Consider the following 23,404-nt stretch of genomic DNA (forward strand, 5'->3'; position numbering starts at 1 on the left):
CAAACTAACCCTGAAATTTTAAGGAGGCTCAGTGCTAACAGAATTTTAAAGCTAGAACATTTTCACTAACACGCATCATTTTGACTTTAGAGAAATGAATCACTTTCAGAGCCAAATACGTCTAACAAACTCTGTTTATATATTTCCTTACAAATTGTTCTCCATTATGTTACCTCCTCCCAATTTTAGTTTGGCAATTCCATAATCTAAAATACCTCTTATTTCTGAAGAAGACAAGATGGGGGAAATGCAGAAACACCAGAACAGGAGAGGGGAGAAAAAAGCAATTTTTCACTAAGCTTAGAAAAAGATTCTATTCTGAAACACTAATGATTCGTATCTATTCCACATAGTGCTCAAAATTTATTTCTCCCCTTAGTTAAATGAAAACACAATACAATACATAATATAAACACCATCAGGAATCTCCAGGAATAAATTACTCTCATTGCTATTATTTCACTAAATAAAAGTTTAAAAAAACACAAAAATCAATAACTGAGAATTATATAGCTAAAAATCTTCAATAAGATATCACTAACATGAACTATCAATTGCAAATCACCTCATCATTTTGGTTCACACATTCATCGACTCCAAAACCACCCCTTTTAACCAGAGGGAGAGTGGTAGGGAAGGAACAAGAAAACAAGTGCTTTGTCAGATTACCACAGATGTTTACTGATAGCTCTATCAATTGTCACACTCCACCTGGTGGCAGGAGCTGCCTGAATTGGCGAAGTGGAGGTCATTATACAAGAAATTCCAAAGAACACTTTCCAGATGTCCCTGGGGAAAAAAGCAAGATGTTCCTTTTTTGTCCTATATAGAGTATATCTAAAAAGGCTCCACCAAAGTTTTTTCACATAGTAGTAGGTCAATATCTAACAAAGATTAACATAAGGGAATGACAATAATCAGAATGTGAGATCTACACTTAGAGCAATCTACTTACAACCACTCCACGTTAAGTTAAATGTCATCTCAAGCCTTTTAAAACAGGTAACAAGGCACATCCAGCAACTATAAGATTCTCTATCACATACTCCCACTAACTTTCTCTGCCCCTATCCTCTATGGGTAAACTACAGAGTTTAATTAACACAGTTAACAGCAGCCTGCCACCCTGCTTTTAGATATTTGCCAGTAACATATACCCATGGGATACTCTAGAGACTGATTTCAACCAAAAATAAAAATAGATAAACAGATCTCAAACAAAATTAAAACTGAGTCTGGCTGCCCACACTTATTTTCACACATGAGGAAAAATAGCAGTTCTCCTAGAAGCCTCGAGCAGACATATCTTTAGAACACAATGTTAAAAATATGCCCCCCTCCTTTTTCCCCTACCTGTTTCTCACTCAAAGCTGTGATTTTGGCTTGAAGTTCATGAAGCTGTTTCTTTAAATCAGCATTCTGATTGGAAAGAAAAAATATCTGTGAGGAAGATATTTCATTTGTTAACAGAGGAGTAGCGAGATGACTTTATGCAAACTATTACAAATGATGAAGCAATCTTAAGCATTTAGCCAATCGTATGTGTCATGCATTACATTGTAGTCATATTACCACCACCTAGTGCACAGACCCTAAATGTAGGCTGCTAACACTAGAACAGGGGTAAGCTCCTTTGCAGTTGCAAGAAGTTTTATATTTCAGCATTTTGTACTGTAATACTACTCCTTTCTACGAAAATAGTTATTCTTCGTAAGAAGTAACAGTTGACAGAAAACCTAAAGCTCCCTAATCAGTTGTAAGTATGAACACGCTGCATGCTTAACGGCATTATCGGTAAAAAAAAGGTTTTTCTCTGCTTGCCCTCTCCCTTATTTAGTAGAGTACATTTGTTATTTTAGCCTAGATTTGAAAAGCTGTCAGTGCTGCAACTGCCTTAAACACTACATCATTCAAATTAACATACCGACTACCAGGGCAACTTCTCAGTTCTAAAATGTTAGGAATCAGAAAAGAATACTATTTTAAATGAGATACACCGAGGATGCTTGTCTTTTACTCACATGAGAGAAAAATCCAAAATTAAAGTTTTCAAAAGCTTAATGTAACAGATTGAATACCACACCCCAATGAGAGACGACTTCTCCTTCGTCCTTTCACAGGCCATTCTTTCAATTCATCCTGCCTGGTCTTCTGACAGGGTCGGGGCATACGTGCTCCCCTTCACGTTTACTCCACGCGGTCTTTTTTGTGACAGCGTGTGATAGAAGACCTCTCTAACGAGATCACCCACAACACTGTCCGGCAACTGACTGCCCCATCAGATTCTTCACATTAACACTGCTCTGTTACATGACTGCCAGCTGTACCAGAAATGCTGAAGTTTTCTAACAATATTTCAGCTGCTGACAACATAGGTTACCATATTAAATATACAAGAATCTACTCATCTAAGGTCTACTGACTCTTGCTTCCCTAAACCTAATTTAAATTATAACATATATAAAAAAAATTAAAATGGAGAAGTCTCTCAAAGAAGTTGGACTGTCAAACAGGAGTTAAGTGGAATCACTGCCAGCTCTCAGAATCAATGGTTTGTGTTAAAAACACAATAGTTAAGCCACTGGGGGTTAAATTTGTAGAAATGAATATTATTTCCCACTTCCAAAAATCATTCTGCCTCAGTACCATTCTTTAATCCAAGAAGCTATTTTACTAAACTTTACAATGAGGCATGTATGGTATGTTTAACAAGCTAAAAAAAAAAATGTGTGTGTACATATACAAATATACATACACACACACACACACACACACCAGCATCAATGGGTCTAGGTGTTCTGTGAACAGATTATGAGTAAACAAATGCAAGGGAGAAATCCTGAGAATGTCTGAATAAATACTCTCCATATTTATGACCCACTGTCTAATTGCTGCAAAAGAGACACTGCCTGAACAATAAATATACTAATTAAAGACAAGATAAATTTTTAGGAAGATTTCTCTTCAGGGATAGAAAATAAAATGCCTGAGCCAAAAACCCCTATGAGACTTTAAAGAAAAGGTAACACCTGATGAATTACTATATAAGGTTGTTTAAAACCCTCTCTAAGGGCTCTTTCAAAAATGAAATTTTAAAAAATGCTTTTAAAAAATTATTCTAGGGCTTCCCTGGTGGTGCAGTGGCTGAGAGTCCGCCTGCCGATGCAGGGGACACGGGTTCGTGCCCCGGTCCGGGAAGATCCCACGTGCCGCGGAGCGGCTGGGCCCGTGAGCCATGGCCGCTGAGCCTGCACATCCGGAGCCTGTGCTCCGCAACGGGGGAGGCCACAGCAGTGAGAGGCCCGCGTACCACAAAAAAAAAAAAAAAAAAAAAAAAAAAAATTATTCTAAAATTCTATTCTGAACATAGTGAGATTAAGTACTTAAATGTTCTATACTATAAACTATGAGAAAATAAAAATGGTTCTGGGCCATATTCAATAATTCTGAGATTACAGAAAGCCTTGCAAACTGATGTTGAGTAAGTGGGCTTGTGGAAATGAAATTTAAGCTATATGAAGAGTACTAACTCTCAATTTTTTTTCCCCAAAACGTTCAAAGCAATTAACATAAAATAAAAGTAAAATAACAGTAACAAAGATGAAACAATAGCTATATTAGAATGACTGTAGTTTTCTTCATTCTTATAACATGAAGACCAATGTACTAAAAAAAACTGCTGTTACAGATGAGATAGTTTCTTAAACCTAAGTATTGTCTGTATTTTAATATTTTATGGTCACTTTATTTTAAATTATTTTAATTTAAAAATTAAATGAATAAAAGTAGTATTTTACCTGTGGATCCTGCTTCATTTGAGCAACCAGTTTCTGATAATAAAAAGAGAAACAGAGCCATCAGTCTTACATATAAACTCACTATGGCTAATCAGGCTCAGCCCCCAAAATCTAGAGTTTTAAGTCCACACAAAAAAATGAGCAATACGACAATCAGAACAGACCAAAAGCTTTTGTGATCTATATAAAAAGTTAATGAAACACTCCTCTTAATAATAAAAAAAATTCAAACTATCGCTTTATATTTGAAATGAAGAGCTTCCTGCCTTTAAACAAATCTGGAGATGGGCTGGGGGAGGGGAGCTTTTAAAAGACAATTTAAATAAGCTGAATGCTCCAAAAGCCAAACATCCCTTTAAAAGGTTGTCATTGTCTAGAGTCCCAAGTAAGTCCTGGAAAGAAGGTGCTCCCATACAAAAACAGGCCTGTTTGTATATAGCGAACAGATTTGGTGAGTCTGTTGGTTTGGTACACAGAAGGAGCCTAGTGTCAGATGTGACTCTGCCACTGTCCTCTCTGTGGGGGGAGGGGGGGTGTACTCAGTGGAGCAGTGATGCTCAGTATTTGAGAGTAAGGAAGTGAAGGAAGAGTAATGCAAAATTCTACCTACCTGGGTTCCTGTGGGAAGGAGAGTACTACCAGAATACTGAATGAGAAAGACCTTTACTAGGGAACACGTAAGTCCAAAAAATGAAAAACAAAGAAAAATGGATGTCAACTGACCTAACCCAACTTCCAAAAGCATCGCTGCCCAAAGGTAACAATAACCAGGGACAGAAGAATCTGAAGCATAAAGGAATAACAGAAGGCTGAGTCCTAAAAGTATCCATAGAAATAAGCTGTTCTCCAAGTGAGTTTTTCACATAACTGAAAAATCTGTCCCTCCATTTGGGTGACAAGACACTTTTAAAGTTTTTAGTCATAGGGACTTCCCTGGTAGTCCAATGGTTAAGAATCTGCCTTCCAATGCAGGGGACATGGGTTCGATCCCTGGTCGGGGAACTGAGATCCCACAAGCTGTGGGGCTACTAAGCCTGCACACCGCACTATTGAACCCGCGCACCCTGGAGCCCACACGCCACAACTAGAGAAGCCGGCATGCGACGAGGAAGAACCCACACGCCACAACGAAGACCCAGGAAAGTCATAAATAAATAAATAACAGTTTTCAGTCGTAAAATAAAACCTTTCTAAAATATATTATATACTTATATGCCTTATTAAATAGAAAAAAAGCAGCATTTAATGACATTTAGAGGCATGATTACCTCAATATACTATTCTGCAAACAATACAAAAAGGTCCTTACGATAAAGGCCCCAAACTTCCGTGTCCTAAAGAGTTCTTGTGCCTGCATTTGAGTTTTTCAGTCTACTCCTTAATGCCAAGCAGTCAGCTAGCAAATCTTGCTACTATTACTATGCCTCCCTCTAAGAGCCCCTGAACCCCAATTCCAATTTGCTACTTCTGAGCTGCTTTGTGATCCACTCAGTGAAGTAATTCTAAGATGAGCGCATAGCCTAAGAAATCCCCCTTGAGTAACATGTATAACCTGGTGTGACTCCTAACGTTTATTCCAGCTTTTGCCGAAAACCTTACTTCCGGTGCTGAGGTACACGTTCTGGATAGCTGAGATTGCCAGCCATGTGACCTCCAAACACACAAGGTATATGTTACTCTACTTCACATATGATACTTCACATATGACAGTGGTAACTCTTCTGTATCCTGGTCTTAATCTACAAAATAGTAATAACACACATTCCAAGAACTCAATGGAATAGAAACATAAGGTTTTATACATATACAGTTTTACTAATGCAGCCTAAAGGCTAGCCAAATTCTTCGATGAAAAAAGTCCTTCATTTTCCTTTCTGCTTTTGTCACCAGAGAGTGGAGTACTATACTAAAGTTTCCTTTCTAAAGCTGAAAAGGGTTTTCCTCCACGACACGGAAATTTAAAAACTGATCACCAAAGTAAGTCTCTACCTCTGGAGGAAATAAATAAGCCAACTTTTCTACCTATAATCAAGCAAAAGCTGCATTTCAGACCATTAGAGGCAGGACAGAACAAGCTGGACAACTTCACTAGACCATCCAGATTCCTCGTGACTTTAAGGTGACGTTGTGTGTTGTCAAAGTGAAGTTACTTTCTATTGTAAGAACGCAGCAATTTGTCATGAGAATATAGTTTAAGCCAAGGGCTGGCAAACTACAGCCCACAGGCACCCTGCCTTTGTAAATAAAGTGTTACTGGGACACGGTCACACCCATCCGTTTATACGCTGTCTGTGGCTGCTCTGTGTGTGTCGCAGCCGAGCACAGTTGTTGTGACAGAGACCATAAATGATGCCCATAGTACAAAGTACTTCACCCTCTGGCCCTTTGCAAAAAGTCTGCTAACCTCTGCTTTATACTTTTCTCTGTTCCATGTAGAGTAAAAATACTCCAAAAGTTAAAAAAAATCTGCATAAGAATAATCAAAAAGGCAATTTCCCAAAAAAGATGAGATGCCCATTACAGGCCATTATTATGTAAACATTCGTTCAGTATCAACCACCGTGTACATCACTACTTTTTAAATCATCTTGGTCCATAGAGAACAAAAGTATACTTCTACCACAGCAATACCAGGTAGTTTCAAGACACACCTTCTATACAGTATGCTCATTTTCAGCCCTAGTTTCCCTAAGTGGAAATGATGAATGGGTGGTTTTTGCCCCAATATTTAGTCAAATGTACAATCTGACTTTGGCCTCAGCCTAATAGCCAGTGCTTACTTTGATGTCATTTCTGGCATCCCTGAACTTGTCATGATCAGTGATCATGTAGGTTATGATGTATCCAATCAGAATAGCATCAGATTTACAAGCAAGGCATGTCACTTGGATTTACTGTTAAAACTTTTTTTTTTTTTTTTGGTCACACCACGCAGCATGCGGGATCTTAGTTCCCTGACCAGGGATCAAACCAGTGTCCCCTGCAGTGGAAACGTGGAGTCTTAGCCACTGGACCACCCGGGAAGTCCCTACTATTAACACTTCAACTTTTTTTAATAGGAAAGGATTCTAAATATAACTGGAGTGAAATATCTTACATACTTTATATGTTAAAATACTATCAACCAACACTGATAAACGTAAATGTTTATTACCATACAAACAAAATGCTATATAATAATTAAGGATGAATATAAAAGCTATTAATTTTATGCTTAAAAAATAGTTAACTATACAGGAAAATAATTAATGTGAATATTGAGAGTGATAGCTTTAGGAAGAATATTATATCCCTTTTGAGTCAATAAATGTAATTTTAAAATTTAAATTAGATTTTTAAACAATAAACATTAATTTTTTTCATAATTATAATTTTATAAAATTGGTATGCTTGAATTAAAAATATGAAACAAAAGTTATATTTAAGAACTCTAATTTTTAGTAATTTAGTTCAATTTAGATCATGAGTCTTTCAAGAAAAGTCTTATTTTGACTTGTTCACATCTTGTGAGGATGAACTAAAAGCAGAATATTAACTTTGCCATCTCAAAATTTCTTGAGAGGAGATGTCCAAAACTCACATATGAGCAAAAACTTCAGTATACATGGTAGTCAATTTAAATATGTCTTGTTATTTAAAATATGCAAGTTAACACAGGGAACTATATTCAATATCTTATGATAAACCATAATAAAAGAGAATATGAAAAAGAATGTATATATATATATATATATATATACATAACTGAATCACTCTGATGTACAGCAGAAATTAACACACTGTAAATCAACTATACTTCAATAAAATAAATTTGGAAAAATAAACAAATAAAATATGCAAGTTGAAGTCACACGAACAAAATCCCTCAGATGAACCAAAACACAGAAAAAAAAGAGAGGTTTTTTTTAACACCTTCTCTATATGGAAAAGAATATTTTTAGTTCTTTTGTCTGGAAGAGAAGTCAGGAATATTTTATTAAAGTTCTCAAAAATATTACCAATGAGTTTGTTGAGTAGTAATAAAAGGCAAATAACATGACTCTTGGACAAGTGACTGAAAAACGATTAAAAGCTCTACTAAAAATCAGAGATAGCCTGTTTACTAATTTAGCCATTACTAATAACATGATGTGGGAGAAGCCATGAATGAAACATACCTGGTGAACCTGAATTTCCACTTTAAGAGCCTCCTGTAGAGTCTGCAACTCCATCCTCTACCTTCTCCACTTTTTCTTATGTCTGCTAATTCTATAGTTTCTTCAGCCTCTGTTTAAAATAACAAACTCCTCTTCTTACTGCAGCTGTAGAGATCATAAAATGTTTTGTATCATTATGTTGGGTATAAAGGAAATTATACGTTAGATAAAATAAATTACATTAGTCGAAATATTTCGTCGACTAAACACAGGGCAAAAAGTTTCCCCAAACAGATTTCTTTCCAAAATGAGTAGTTTTTTCTGAATTGGCACCAAAACTTTCTGGGTTTTATTCTCTGAGCGTTCCTCTAGAAGACACTTCAAGTAAGTAAGAAATGGAAAAAAAAATGTGTTTAATCCGGTCATGCAAACAGCTAAGCACTTACTAGGCGCTCAGCACCACACTAGATACTACTTTCTGAGGGTACAGAGCTGAACAAGACCTCTTCTGTCCTGGATGCGCTGGGAGTCTAGAGGGGGAGATGAAAACCATCCAGGACGTGCTGTTCTTAGAAAGAGACATATGACAACATGATCGTACATTTTTAACCATCACAGAGAGTTAACTGGAGAGTTCAGGATCTCTCGGAGGTTAAAGAAGGCCAGAGTACTCTCACAATTTGGATGGACTCTCACTCTATTTAAAAAATAAAGAAACTCAAAACGGGCAATTCTGGTATAATTTAAAGGTTTACATTTAACAAATTAATACTTAACACAAACACATTGCAATGTAACTCTGCTTTCCACAAAGTTATGACAGGGATGTTAAAAAATAAATCTACCGTGCACAACAAATGAGGTGGGTCTGGCAACAGAACAGACTTTTCCAGCTTTACAATGAACACCATCTTCTTTTCAAGCCTGCCGGTGCATCTCTTTGGCTGCACGTATAAATGCAGGTGAAGACAATGTCAAAAGTCTAGATTTGTGCATGTGAACCTTCCTATTCTGCTCTGCTCATCACTACTGCAATTTAAATTAACTCAGTGGCTTATTTCTCTTTTCATTTTTTTTCTTTTTTCTTGAACGTGGCCTTAGACATGATTTTAGGTACTCTCCCTAAAGCAAAAGTTTACTTGAATAAATTTAAACTTTACTTCTTTCTCCTTTCTTCCTTGTACCTATAAAACCTGTAGTTAGAGCAGCTTTTCAGCATTCTTACAAACTGAGGAAGGGACCAATCAGGAAGTTAGAAGAACTGCTACTCCTTATGCCAATTCAATGAGACTAATAATCTTTATACTTTCTAAAAATTATTTATCTATGGATAAAGTCCTAAGTTTTCTTAAAACTTCTTTAAAACCTGATTTAACAGAGTTATAGTGAAATCATTAACTTTAGGCTGTAATCGCGTGAATATTAATCTTCATTATATTTGCTTAATCTCACTAGGCTTAAAACATCATTGGCAATCTCTCCCCTAGGGCTTGTATACTATGTTATGTAATATCAAAATACTCTAACCTTTTTAAAAAAAATAATGAATTTCAAAAGTGTAAAATTCCTTCAAACTTATATTTGTGGAGGCTAGAAAAGCCTCCACATTATTATTGTACAATGATATTGTCAACCAAAAATTTTCACAGATGTAGTATGTTTAGGGGAGATAATTTGGAAAGTGTGATTTTGATGAACAAACCCAGGCTTTTCAGTTATTTATTACTTTAAAAAATCTTTGGAACTACATAAGTATCAGAATCATTAAGTTACTAATTTAGACCAAGGCTTTTTTTTTTTTTTCTTCCTTTTTGCGGTACGCGGGCCTCTCACTGTTGTGGCCTCTCCCGTTGCGGAGCACAGGCTCCTGACGCGCAGGCTCAGCGGCCACGGCTCACGGGCCCAGCCGCTCCGCGGCACGTGGGATCTTCCCGGACGGGGGCACGAACCCGCGTCCACTGAATCGGCAGGCGGGCTCTCAACCACTGCGCCACCAGTGAAGCCCTAGACCAAGGCTTTTGTTGTCATGTAAGTTTATTCTATACACTAAAGCAAATGTTAAAACTATACAGTCACTGTAATTTTAAATATTCATCTCCCTACTCAAATTCCTGACTTATGTATGCATTAGAGTTCTTCCTGAAAACAGTACTTAAATTAGTTTTAAGGCTATCAGAAAATGTGTCCAAAATTGATTCTTTATAATTTTTGTCAAATTAAGAATCACCTTGAAGGGTATTTTCAACAACAGAAAGGTACATTTTATTTTACTGGTAGCAACATATAATATCAAAGTTGAACTCAACTCATAAACTCTGGAAACAAACAGCAGGTTAAAAACATGGAGAACTTAACAATATACACAAAAAAGGGTTAACATAATTCGTACAGTTACAGAGTGCTTACAAATTAATTTTTTTAATTATGAAAAAGCAACTCACAGAAGAAGAAATAAGAATGACCAACATGAAAAACATCTATCTTCAAGAGAGTCAGAAATGTAAATTTAAGAAGACACATTTTTGTCAATCAAACTGACAAAGATGTGTAAAAACAGTAATACTCTGAGCTGTCTAGAGTTGAGGTCAGGTGGCACTTTCATATTTGCGATTAGTTATCTCTGAGCAGTGGCACTCGGTTATTTACTTTCTTCTTTTCAGAGTATCAATATTTTTAAATTTTTCCATGGAAAATATGTACTTATTTTTAAATAACAAAAAATTAACTTAGAATTGCTAGATAAAACATCAGAAAATTTTATACTGATGAAGCAAAATGTTCAGGAAAAGAATAAGTAAAACCAGGGTTTAACCGGGAGTCTCTAAATGTCAAAGAGTGCCTCACAGGATACGAAGCCTGCAACTCAAGTTATTGAGGAGGTGACAGCTTTTACTTCCTTCATCAGATTGTTGTCTACTTATTAGAGACACACAAAGGCACAAAATTTTATTTGGCAAGGACTCTAAATGCCAATTACTCATTTTATTTCAAGATAAAACTAAAGGGTTAAAAAAGGTAGTGACTTATTATTTAAAAACTTATGAAGGATTAGAAGATTCATTTGTTATCTTTCTTCTTCATAAAAGTCTCTTTCTGAATAGCAATTTTAAGAGACTGGTTTCTGCCTAAAGGAACAAGTTGTATACATATATATTCATAGCCTACAAAAACAAGGCAAGCACATGTTGAATCCTTTTAAAAAATATTTGGGGGGCTTAGAAAACTCATGCAGCCACCATGTGATGACCATTTGGAGGCAGTTTATAGCATTATAAAGAAGGTATTATTTGCTAAATTTATAAAAGGATGATTTAACATATTTCGACCAATTCTAGTAAGTTATAAATATCAGTTGTTGCAACATAAATATGAACAGACTCCTAAAACAGTTTATTGAGGTACAATGCCTTTCACCACCCATCAGCTCTAAATACTATCACCAGAGAAGACAAGTGCCTAACACAAAATACCAGCACTCATTATATTGAAAACTGTACATGTCAAACGACTGGGAAACCTAATGACCTCCCAGCTTCAAATAACAAAAACCCAAAAACATAAATAAAAACTCCACAAACCTAACAAACAAAATAATCAAATCCCACTAAAAAAAAAGGCAGATGTAATGTCTAGAAAGAACATTCACTGTCTCAAAAAAAAACCAAAAACAACCTGATTCCACTTACTTACTGTGCAACCACTCTCAGCTTTAGGTTTCTTTGCTTATAAATCAGGAAAATGGAAACAGTATCACCTATTTCATGAAAGTGCTATGAGGTTTAAATTAGGTGAAGTTATATGAAAAGCCCTTTGTTAACTGTAAAATTCTATGCTATTCGTAACATACTTAACTCTTATTCATACACAAACTTTTATATCAACTTCTCAACACAGCATATTGCTGGAAAGACTGTAGGCTTTCTTATTTTCAAATTCTCTAAGAAAGGGGCTTCTAACTATTTTATCTGGTTACAGTTCTGCTTGGAGATATGTGACCTCTAGGTCTTTCATTATGATTCTAATAATGTAGTAATGCTCTAACTCTGAATTTATTACCAAAAATCACTGCTCTGTTCCTGAATTAATATAAAGCTTTTTCCAATCTAAACAACTCACCAACCAAGTTTCTGTTTTTTAAAATTCTTCCTTCCTCCCTCCTTCCCTCCCTCCCTCTCTCCCTCCCTCTCTCTCTCTTTCTCTGAGTCCGGTCTTAGTTGCAGCATGCAGGATTTTTGTTCAGTCATGTGGGATCTTTCACTGCGGCACGTGGGCTTCTCTCTAGTTGTGGTGCGCAGGCTCCAGAGCACATGGGTGCTGTAGTTTTCGGCATGCAGGCTCTCTCATTGAGGCACGCGAGCTCAGTAGTTGCAGCGCACGGGCTTAGCTGCCCCACAGCATATGGGATCTTTAGTTTCCCAACCAGGGATCCAACCCGCGTCCCCTGCACTGGAAGGCAGATTCTTTACCACTGGACCACCAGGGAAGTCCCCAACCAAGTTTCTTTAACAATAAGTCTGTAATACATTGTACCCCCAGACTGAATTCCTTAAAAATGAACAGCTCAGTGTTCTCTATACCATATATCTACTTGGTGAAAGACCCCACTTTTGATCTATACTCTCAAAATTGTGTTGAGAGTAGGTTTAATTAATTTTTTTACATATGAAAAAGTAGAAAGCCTAAACAGATCTATGTATCCTTACTTGACAGATGACTAATACTAAAACATCAGGTTTCAGTTTGTACTAAATACTTACTGCTTAATATGTATCTAATGTGCTAGGAGATAAAATATATCTTTAACTTTTAACTAGTGCTAAAAATGATCACAAATGCCAAAAATAAAAACTTTTTTTTTTTTTTTTTTTGCGGTACGCGGGCCTCTCACTGTTGTGGCCTCTCCCGTTGTGGAGCACAGGCTCCGGATGCACAGGCTCAGCAGCCATGGCTCACAGGCCTAGCCGCTCCGCAGCATGTGGGATCTTCCCGGACTGGGGCACGAACCCATGTCCCCTGCATCGGCAGGCGGACTCTCAACCACTGCGCCACCAGGGAAGCCCTAAAAACAATATTTTAATAGCTCTTATTGAAAACTAACAATTACTAATCTGAATCAATAAAAATGACATTAAAAAACAATGTAACGTTTTTCTTATTTTCACGGTGATATCTCTCTGGGGACACTCCACAGATCAACAGAAAAGGCTGCTGCACAAAGAGCTTGACTTTAGAGGTCACCCTCTGAATCTGGCAAGGTTACTATGCTCAAATCCTGGTATAACAGGTGTTGACAAAAGTCACCTCAGCTGGTAAGACTGATGTTTCCTAACCACTAAAATAAATTTATATACACACATACACACACACACAATTAGGTTTATGGTATCTGAATGTATGGATGTCTTTGAGTATAAAAAACGTTATCTTTCTTTTCTCTGGTTTTTTTGGGGGCAACGGGGCCAGGTCCTCACTAAAGAAAAGGAACACCTATGCAGGTCATACCATTCCAACACAAGGGTGTGGTATTTTTGGCCGAGTCAGGGTTTCCCCACAGCACCCTCTCCTACACAGGTCTGCTGCAGTGTCCTGCCCCTCTCCTTACCACCAGTGTTCACTCTAACATACAGGTTCTACCTCAGCTTCCTGGGCCCAGGCCTGGTAGGCACACATACGCTCTTCCAGTTCTCACCTTTCTTTACAGAAATCAAGCACGTGTACTAAAATCTTCCCAACCATACCCAACAACAATAAAGATGAAGTATATTTTAAAACTCACAGAAATTCAAAATGAAGGAGCCTGAAAAGTAGTATAGGAGCATAGTGACAAGGAGGTCGAGATTTTAGAAATGGTTGCCACATTCACCAGAATGCTATTTAATGATAAAAAATAATCCAGACAAGCCTGGCCAGAATCATATATATAATGACTCCACAAAGGATAACATAAGAGGGTGTGGTGGTTTTAGTATAACCAATAAGTACTTAAGAGGAGTGAGAGAGGTCAGTGTAAGGAAGAGCTAAGGATTAGAGAGCTGTACAAAAAAGGAATGGGTTACCTTATGAGGTAGTGGGCTCCCTGTCAATAGAAGTATTCAAGAATGCTGCATATCATATCCCCCTCTTGGAGATTCACAATGCACATTAGCATATTAAAGGTTCTGAGAAGTCCTGCAGTAAAGAAACCTGTTTAACTTTGTTTAAAGCAGCATTTTCCAAATTATTTGACCACAGAACATTTTCCCCACCCCCGCCCCACCCCAATAATATTTATTAATTTCTGTGGAACTAGAGTTCCTCGGAATACATTACAGAAAATATGAGCTACATTTTTTTTTAAATGTAGTGTTCAGTATGTAACCAAATAACAATATGCCAGGGACATAAGAGAAGAAATTGCCACACCTGGTAGAAGGCTGAAAGAGAAGGCCCTTAACATCTCTTCTTTAAGAATCTATGATTCCATTGCATCTCAGACTAAAGGGCTATAGGGTCTTGATTATTTTAAGTGGTTCCATGAGAGAAAGGCAAATAGAATAAAATGGTAGTAAAATGTAAGATTAACTGGTTCACATGCCTCCCTTTCATGTTCAAAGCCCAATCCCCAAAAGGTTAAGAGATACCTCAAGGACTATAATTATGAAAAGAAGCTTTAACCAAATATCTACTCCACCCACTAAATAAATTACTATGAGAGAGAATTAAAACCAAAAAAAAGAGTAGCCTTGCATTAGGGGACTACCCTATTCCAGTTGTCTTGTTTGAATTTAATTTTTTAATCATAATACATGCTCTCCAAATAAGATTAATATTTGTTTGGTCTTTAGACACTGGACTGCCCTGTGTAATCTGAATTAGACGTTCAAAGAAATGATTAAGTGTGATGATTTATAAGCTGTTAAAGTAGACAATAAAGTTGATACTAGGAAAAAAATGTGTTTGCCTCTATGCCCCACACTGCTACATTTCTCTGGTTTTTTTTTTCCTCTTCAAGAATTATACAAAACAACACACACTGAAAATGCAATATCAGACATGAAGCCAACTCAACATTAAATTTAATAATATACATGCTTAAGAGTCCCAAATTTCAAAGTCAAGGTTCCCATAGTTACATTAACCTAGCCATTCTGCACATATACTAAGGTCATCAAATTTAACGCACATTAAGTAATACAAAACACAATGGGAACCTCAACGTTTGAATTTCCTGATTTTTTAATTTTTAGCGCTAACCACTGCATTAAGGACATTTTTCACAAAGGGGACCGTTACATTTTAAGAGGTTACTGAATGCAGGAACATGCAAGCCTAGCAGTATTATTAGAAACACAAATGCATTTGAGATATGGCTATGTGAAATTAGACAAAAATTCACTTTCACTCAGTACAAACAGTAAAGCCTCGTTCTCATTTCTGGGAGAGAGCTTTTTTGCAAAAAAAAAAAAAAAAAAAAGAAAATTTCACTGAACATTTGAATTATTATCCAACTAGCATCAGGCACACTATGTATGCCTGAAAAAAGTACTTACCAATTTTGGGGAAACTGGCTCTCCTTCAGCTCTCTTGCTCCCTACAACAGAAGAAGGGGAAAATGGAATTAGACTACAAACACAGATTTATGACATGTCATCAAAAGCTGATTTTAACAGCAACAACAAAAAAAACCACACACACAAAAATGTCCAAAGCTTTAAAACCAAAAGAAAAAAAAAGAGATAGGTAGTTTTTACAGCAAGGAAAGAATTCAAGGGCAGTTAGATCTCTAATTTTTCAGATTTTTCACTTTTCCGCAGCTTTTTCAAGACAAGGAAAAGTAAGTAGCTAATGGTTTCCCTTTCCTAGGAGACACAGAAATGAAATGCACCTCATCTAAATAACACAGAAATACAACCCTCATCCCCAACAAATAAACTTTCACTGTTTGCTGCTTTATGTTACAAATTAGGCTAACATCACTGGCCCTTAGTTTGCTCTACTTAAAAGACCTTTTTTTTTTTTTTTTTTTTTTTTTTTTGCGGTACACGGGCCTCCCACTGTTGTGGCCTCTCCCGTTGAGGAGCGCAGGCTCTGGACGCGCAGGCTCAGCGGCCATGGCCCACAGGCCCAGCCGCTCCGCTGCATGTGGGATCTTCCCGGACTGGGGCACGAACCTGTGTCCCCTCCATCAGCAGGCGGGCTCTCAACCACTGTGCCACCAGGGAAGCCCGGCCTTTTTTTCAATTAATCTTGAGATGGATTTGTTTTATATAAGGCTTAAAATTCATAGCATTTTACATGTATAGTCATAATTTAACTTTTCATTCACAATCTTAAAGTCTCACCACCTGAAACTGTAAACCACATAACACAAAAGTGACTTTCCCTATGCCACATAGTTAATCAGCGATTGAGCCAGAAAGAAAATCAAGGTTTTGGGATCTCAATCCAATGCTCAGTGATGCTTTTATCAATTGTGTGTTGTTGTTTTTTTAAGATTAACTATACTCCATTAAGTTAATTACAAGGTCAGAAAAGTCATGTCAGGTTATATTGTTTATTTATTTCTAACTCTTCCTTGCCCCAAACTTTTTTTAGTTAAAAAAAAATTTAGGAAGCAAAACTTAAAACTTTTCCCTTAGTATTTTAGTATTAAATTATTTAAACGCCACATACCATGTTCCAAACCTGAATCATCCTTATGCTTTAAACACAGTACATTTGTTGACTTATGTTACTCCAATAGTGTAATGTAAATTCTCATTTCCTTAAGGGATATTTCAAAAAATCTTCATGTCATCCAAATTATAAATTTTTATTTAATCATGTACAGTCATACCAAACATACAGTAAAATAATTTTAAAGGGCCCCGATTCATGCAGTTAACATTCATTTCCAAAAGAAATTCAATTTGCTATTTTATCCTGCCTTTCTTTTAGCAGTAGCACTTTTTAAAGTTCTAAAGTCCGTATAAATGGCAATTTTAATCACCAAGATTAGAATGACTCCCAACCAAAAGAAAAATGATGCAAAAATCTGTAGAATGATGTGGTTATTAAAAAGTGGGTTCTTGGGAATTCCCTGGTGGTCTAATGGTTAGGACTCCATGCTTCCACTGCAGGAAGCACAGGTTCGATCCCTGATCCCTGGTCGGGGAACTAAGATCCCACAAGCCACAGGGTGCAGCCGAAACAAACAGACAAAAAAACAAAAACATGAAGTAAATGCTCAGTAAATATTTGTTAAATGCATGAATTCACTGAGTGGACTCTTAACTCTCTGTTGCAGGCTTATTTTCCCTATTAGGCATTTCTTATTAGCTCTTTCATGCTGTGGATAATTATGCATCGATCTCCCACAGCATTATTTGTTAAATGAATGACTCTGGATAAAAACAGTTGATTAGGAAGTAAAATACTGTCATTTTAAAATATAATGAAAAGGAAAAGACAGATAAATTGGATCAAATTAAAATTAAGAACTTCTGTTCACCCAAAAAAAAACCACCAAAAAAGTCTTACGAGAATGAAAAAGCAATCCACAGAACTGGAGATTAAAACTGCAATACATATAATAACAATGGCTTATACCCAGAATATATAAAATATGTTGAAACCCAAAATGATCAGGATGGGGTTGGGATTTTAACTTTTACTCATATGGCATTTGAGAAAGTATAGTCAAATAAACTCTTCTGAAAATCATATTCAGGAAAAAGGGACAATGGATACACCTTATCTCTGGGGCATTTTCTCCAAAACTAAACAGCAGAGTCAATCCCTAATTACAAGGAGTTTTACCATGATATCATGAAACTACTCATAAAATTGCTTGCAGGGACTGCAGAAATCACATTGGAAATCAAAGCCTGAGAGGTTAACTGACCTCCCGGAAGGTTACACAGCTAGCTGGTAGTAAAGCTGGAGAGAAGTCTACAGACCCTGAGATTCCTCTGACTCAACTAGCCTTTCCACTAGACCTCACTTCCTCTTAAACAGCTGTAGCAGTTACCCTCCTAAGAAATAAACTATAATAAATACTGACTACATATTTTTGGGAAAATCTTCATATAAAGTTTTAAAGAAAAATCACATAAGTAAGATATCTAGGGCAGGTTTTAAAACCTGAGATCCTTTATGCCTCAGGGATCCCCGTGAATAGGCTTCAGAGGGGTTTGCCAACTCCATGATACTATATGCTAAATTTTGAATGTATGAGAATTCTGGGAAGAGGATCCACAACTTAAATAAGATTCGCAGAGGTTCAGATACCCAAAAAAGAGTAAATTATTTTTAGACTGGTGATTCTTAAACACTGTGCATCAGAACTACCAAAGTGTTCCTTCTAAAGACTGATTATTGACTACCGTTAGGATACTGATTTTAAAAAAAAAGAAAAGATTGTATTTCTGTAATTTAATAAAAATGAGCTAGCAGCTAAAAAGATTTACATATAAATTTGCAATTTTTACACTATCCATATGCAAAATATATGACTGAAATACAAGTTTGATTTCCTCATGTTAAGCTGATTCAAAGTCCACTTAATTTGTTTCTCACATTTCACACTTGTAGCTAAGGTAGTTCAAAATTTTTGCCTTATTTGCTTAAATTTTTTAAATATAGACTTGTTCTTGAAAAATACATTCAAAACACATAAATTGGAGTAAATGAAATTATTTTTGCTTTTAGAGATGAATACCGTCTTGCTAACATAACTTCATGTGATTTTTTGCAACCGAAGATTGTTCACCTCCTCTCCAGAACTTCACAAGTAGCTGCTTTAATTAGAGCTGATAAAGAAATGAATCATTCAGATTTCTGATGTGGTTGTAAAATTTAAAATATCATCAATAAATCAAAGGTGATTAATAACTACTTTGTAAGTACCTTTTGTAAAACATCTAAAACCTTTGTGTATGAAGACTATACATTAAACAATAAACAAATTTTGCAGAGAAAAAGTTCAACACTAGATCATGTTTTAAATTAGGCTAAAATCCACCCCATTACAGATTTTGAACAATTAAGTTTATAATCTGTGCTCAATCATAAATTTTGATAAGGGACTAGAATAGCACAGATAATTGTCATTCAAAGACACTTTAAAATGTCACCGTACGCAGAAGATCCGATCTCTTCTACTACACCAAGTTGATACACTAATTTTGTATACAGTAAGTTTGACTGCTTTTTATCTGCCTTCCCTAATTCTAACAGAATATAGTAAGTTTGAAATAAATTTAAATGCAAAAAATGCTCAGAAGAAAAAGCAGAATCCTGCTAAATGAGATTTAGTCCTTTAGGCCTCAGTATCATGATCACCCCTCTTGCCCCCCATCCCTCTCAACCTCACCCTCTCATGGGCATCACTCTAGCACTTCTCCCCTCACTCTCAAGAAGCATCAATTTTTCCCTCATTACTGGATCATTTTGTTTCCTTTGTCTAAAAAAAAAAGCCTCCCATGACTCCATATACTTCTCTAGTTATTGTCCCATATCTACACTCCCATTTATAGCAAAACTCCCTGAAACAGTTAACCAAAGTCACGGTCCCTAGCTCCTCTCCTCTCATTCTCTACTGCACCCACTCCATTAGGGCTCTTGCCTCCTTCAATCTTGATAAGATCACCCGTGACCTCCCTGTTGCTAAACCCAATCTGTTCGAACAGTATTATTTCACCCAGTTGACCACTCTTCCTTCTTGAAATCCTTTCTTCTCTTGACTCCCAGGACACCACTCACCCTCAATTTTTTTCCTAATCTCTCTAGCCACTCTTCTGGGTTTCCTTCGCTAGTTCTTTCTCATCTCTCAAGACCTCAAAATGTTGCACTGCCCCAAGGCTCGGTTCTTGGAACTCTTCCCATTAGGTAACCTCATCTAGCCTCATAGCTATAAAAGGATCTGTACTGGTGACTCCCAAATTTGTACCTAGCCCAGACCCTTCCCGATTTCCAAACTCATATATCAAACTGCCCATCCAACACCTGTCAGACTGGCTCCTCCAGCTCAACAAGCCCAAAACTAAACTCTTGACCGCCTGTCCCCCAGTCCCCTCCCCAGAGTCATCCCCATTTCAACCAGTGGCAACTCTATCCCTTCAGGCCCAACCCTTAAAGTCATCATTGACTCCTCTCTTTCCCACACCCTACATCCAATCCGGTAACTGACCATCTTGCCTCTGCCTTCAAAATACATGGACTTTGACCGCTTGTCTCAAATATACTACCACTTCCTCGGTCCAAGTCACCATCACCTTTCGCCTGCGTTACTGCAACAGCCTCCTAATTGGCCTCCCCACTACCATCTTAGTCCCCCAAAGTCTATTCTCTCAGTAGCCACGGTGACCTTTTTAAAATCCAAGACAGAGCTAGTTACTCCTCTGCTCAAAATCCTCCAGTGGCTTCCCCCCTGATACTCGGAGAAAAAGCAGAAGTCTTTTACAATGGCCCGCAGGCTCTAAGTGACCTGGGCCTCTGTTACTCTCAGACCTCATCTCCTTCCCTCTCCCCACTGCTCAACCTGCTCCAGCCGCTGGCCTCTGTTTTGTGCTTCTGAAACTCCAAACAAGTTCCCTTCACAGGGCTCTTCTGGAACACTCTCTCCCATCAAATATCTTCACAGCTCACTCCCTCAAATGTTTAGGAAATCTATAGCAGTTGCAAGAGTAGAATATTAAAGGACTAAAACATTCATCAGAATTGTTCCCCTCCCCAAACTTTCACTTGGGGGATGCTCTTTCTTATACCAAGAATACCCTTTTTTACCTTTTCTCTGCCTATCCAAATCCCACCCAGTCATTAGGGTCCAGATAAAGACTCACTGATTAATTGAGACCTTCCCAACTCCCAGTTCTCCCTTCTTTGAATTCTCAAACTGTTTATCATCTCTCTCATTCATCTCAGAATTTAACCACATACTGTCTCACACTGTTACTTACCTGTCATATTTCCCTAACTAGACACACACACACAAGTAGAACAGAAATAATGTCTTGCACCAGTAGTTCTCAAACTCAGAATCAGGATAACTCTAAAATTTCAAAAAATATATAGATTCACATGCCCTACCCTTAAAGATTCTGAATTCTTTATGTCTGATTTGGAGCCCAGGTATCTATATTTTATTTAAATTTCCCTCCGAAGATTCTGATGGATAGCCAGGATTAGGAACCATTGCCTTACAGTCCTCTATTTCCTTTGGTACCTGGGAAAGTGGGCCTTCAAATAGCCTAAAGCTAGAATGGACACCCCAGAGTGCCAGATACATACCTTATTTCAAGAACAGTGGTCCAAAAAGTCTAGATGTCTAGCCACAAGCTATAAAGATTATAAGAGGCAAAGCCCAGTCTAAAACCCAGATTTACTGCTCTCAATCTAGGAATCCTTCCATTAGACTATACACAAATAAAGTAACAAAAATCCAAAAATTCACATAAGCATAGTAAACAGTGATTATCTAATCCTTCACCAGGGACTGCAATGTCCAGGCTCTAAGACAGTGCAGATTATATGCTTGAAAAATGTGAGCAGCATTAGCTGACTTAAAATGCTAGAGAGTAATTGTGGAAAGGCTTAAAAATTAAAAAAAATAATTTTTACTAAGTTCTTACAATATGTACAAAAACTTGTAAAATCATTTATTTTGTAGTGGATAAGTATTAAGAAAAATAAATGGAAAGAAGAAATCTTGCTTCATCATGTTATAAAGTACAAAAATTCGTATTCACAAGCTTCTACAGTTCACAAAGGTACAAATGTTTTCTGAGTCTAATCATCATAACATAACCTTCTTAATTACAGGTCAGACTTAGTTAAATCACCCCATATTCCAAGACAACTCAAACTCTTATCTTAATAATCAGTTGACCTCAGGACCAAAACTCTTACCATCAACAAAAAAAACAACTGAGGTATCTATACAGCATTACAAAAGAGTTTGGATTTATCTTGGTGTATAGGGATTTACGCAAGTGCCTCCTATTAACACTAATGGGAGTTCCGGGTGTAAACCACAGGCACCGAGGAGGAGGATCAACGTCCAGCAGTGCATCTGTGAAAACCCTTTCTGTTGCACTAACTGCAACTACTGGGACTTGTTTTCTCAGAGATGGGATAATAGACCCCAATTCCTATGTCTCCAAAGCACAAATATAATTCGAGTAAAAGTAACTAAGGAAGGTCATTGGTAAACACCTAATTCTAAAAATATATGAGAAAAAGCTAACCTAAAAGAACAATTACCACATAAAGGAAATTTTTTAAAATAGCACCAATATGCACAGAAAAAAAATAGTGAACTGCTGGAGATAAAATATCTCACACAAAAATTCAACAGGATTAAAACAACTAAAAATTTTTAAACTAGAGCACAGAAAACCCAACTGCAGCAGAAGTTTGTCCAAAGAAACACACACACACACACACACACACACACACACAGCCCACAACAAAACAAAAACTCCTCCCCTGATGGAGCCCTAAGTACACTACAATCCTTGCCTTTAAAACATAGAAGAAAACTCCTGCTGCACTGATAGCCAGGAATAATCACAAAGCACTTCCAGACAAATGGATAACAATCACAAGCTGCCAAGGATGACCAAAATGAACTAAATAAAAATTATAGCACCTTACTGTGTTCCATACTGTCTCACTTCTCAATATAACACTGCTGGGACTTCCCTGGTGGTGCAGTGGTTAAGAATCCACCTGCCAATGCAGGGGACATGGGCTTGAGCCCTGGTCCAGGAAGATTCCACATGCTGTGGATCAACTAAGCCCGTGCACCACAACTACTGAGCCTGCATTTTAGAGCCCACGAGCCACAACTACTGAGCCCGCGAGCCACAACTACTGAAGCCCAGGTGCCTAGAGTCTATACCCCGCAACAAAGAAGAGCCACTGCAATGAGAAGCTCGCGCACCACAACAAAGAGTAGCCCCTGCTCGCCACAACTGACCAGAGGGCAGAGAGCAGAAGCAAGAAGAGCTACAGTCCTGGAGCCTGTGGAACAAAAACCACATTCACAGAAAGATAGACAAGATGAAAAGGCAGAGGGCTATGTACCAGATTAAGGAACAAGATAAAACCCTGGAAAAACAACTAAATGAAGTGGAGATAGGCAACCTTCCAGAAAAAGAATTCAGAATAATGATAGTGAACATGATCCAGGACCTCGGAAAAACAATGGAGGCAAGGATAGAGAAGATGCAAGAAATGTTTAACAGAGACCTAGAAGAATTAAAGAACAAACAGAGATGAACAATACAATAACTGAAAAGAAAACTACACTAGAAGGAATCAATAGCACAATAACTGAGGCAGAAGAATGGACAAGTGAGCTGGAAGACAGAATGGTGGAATTCACTCCTGTGGAACGGAATAAAGAAAAAAGAATGAAAAGAAATGAAGACAGCCTAAGAGACCTCTGGGACAACATCAAATGCAGCAACATTCACCTTATAGGGGTCCCAGAAGGAGAAGAGAGAGAGA

The 23,404-nt window shown here is 37.3% G+C and overlaps 1 protein-coding gene across 19 annotated transcripts in view; it reads right to left on the minus strand.

Moving 5' to 3' along the window:
- The window catches only part of PHF21A (PHD finger protein 21A), a 191,645-nt gene that overhangs the window by 144,410 nt on the left and 23,831 nt on the right, over positions 1–23,404 (minus strand). For 10 of the 19 annotated variants that reach the window (XM_059068419.2, XM_067037188.1, XM_059068420.2 and 7 more), the window contains 4 exons: positions 15,463–15,503; positions 7,955–8,098; positions 3,798–3,830; positions 1,354–1,419 (listed from right to left, as the gene is read on the minus strand). In XM_059068419.2, the coding sequence (XP_058924402.1) occupies positions 1,354–1,419; positions 3,798–3,830; positions 7,955–8,008 (153 nt within the window). In that variant the 5' untranslated portion in view covers positions 8,009–8,098; positions 15,463–15,503. Of the gene's footprint in view, positions 1–1,353; positions 1,441–3,797; positions 3,831–7,954; positions 8,099–13,989; positions 14,102–15,462; positions 15,504–23,404 lie in introns of all 19 variants that reach the window. The other 9 variants (XM_067037175.1, XM_067037176.1, XM_067037177.1 and 6 more) reach the window with 3 other exon arrangements.

This window comes from Kogia breviceps, chromosome 7 (genome assembly GCF_026419965.1).
Source record: "Kogia breviceps isolate mKogBre1 chromosome 7, mKogBre1 haplotype 1, whole genome shotgun sequence".
NCBI classification, from domain to species: Eukaryota; Metazoa; Chordata; class Mammalia; order Artiodactyla; family Physeteridae; genus Kogia; species Kogia breviceps.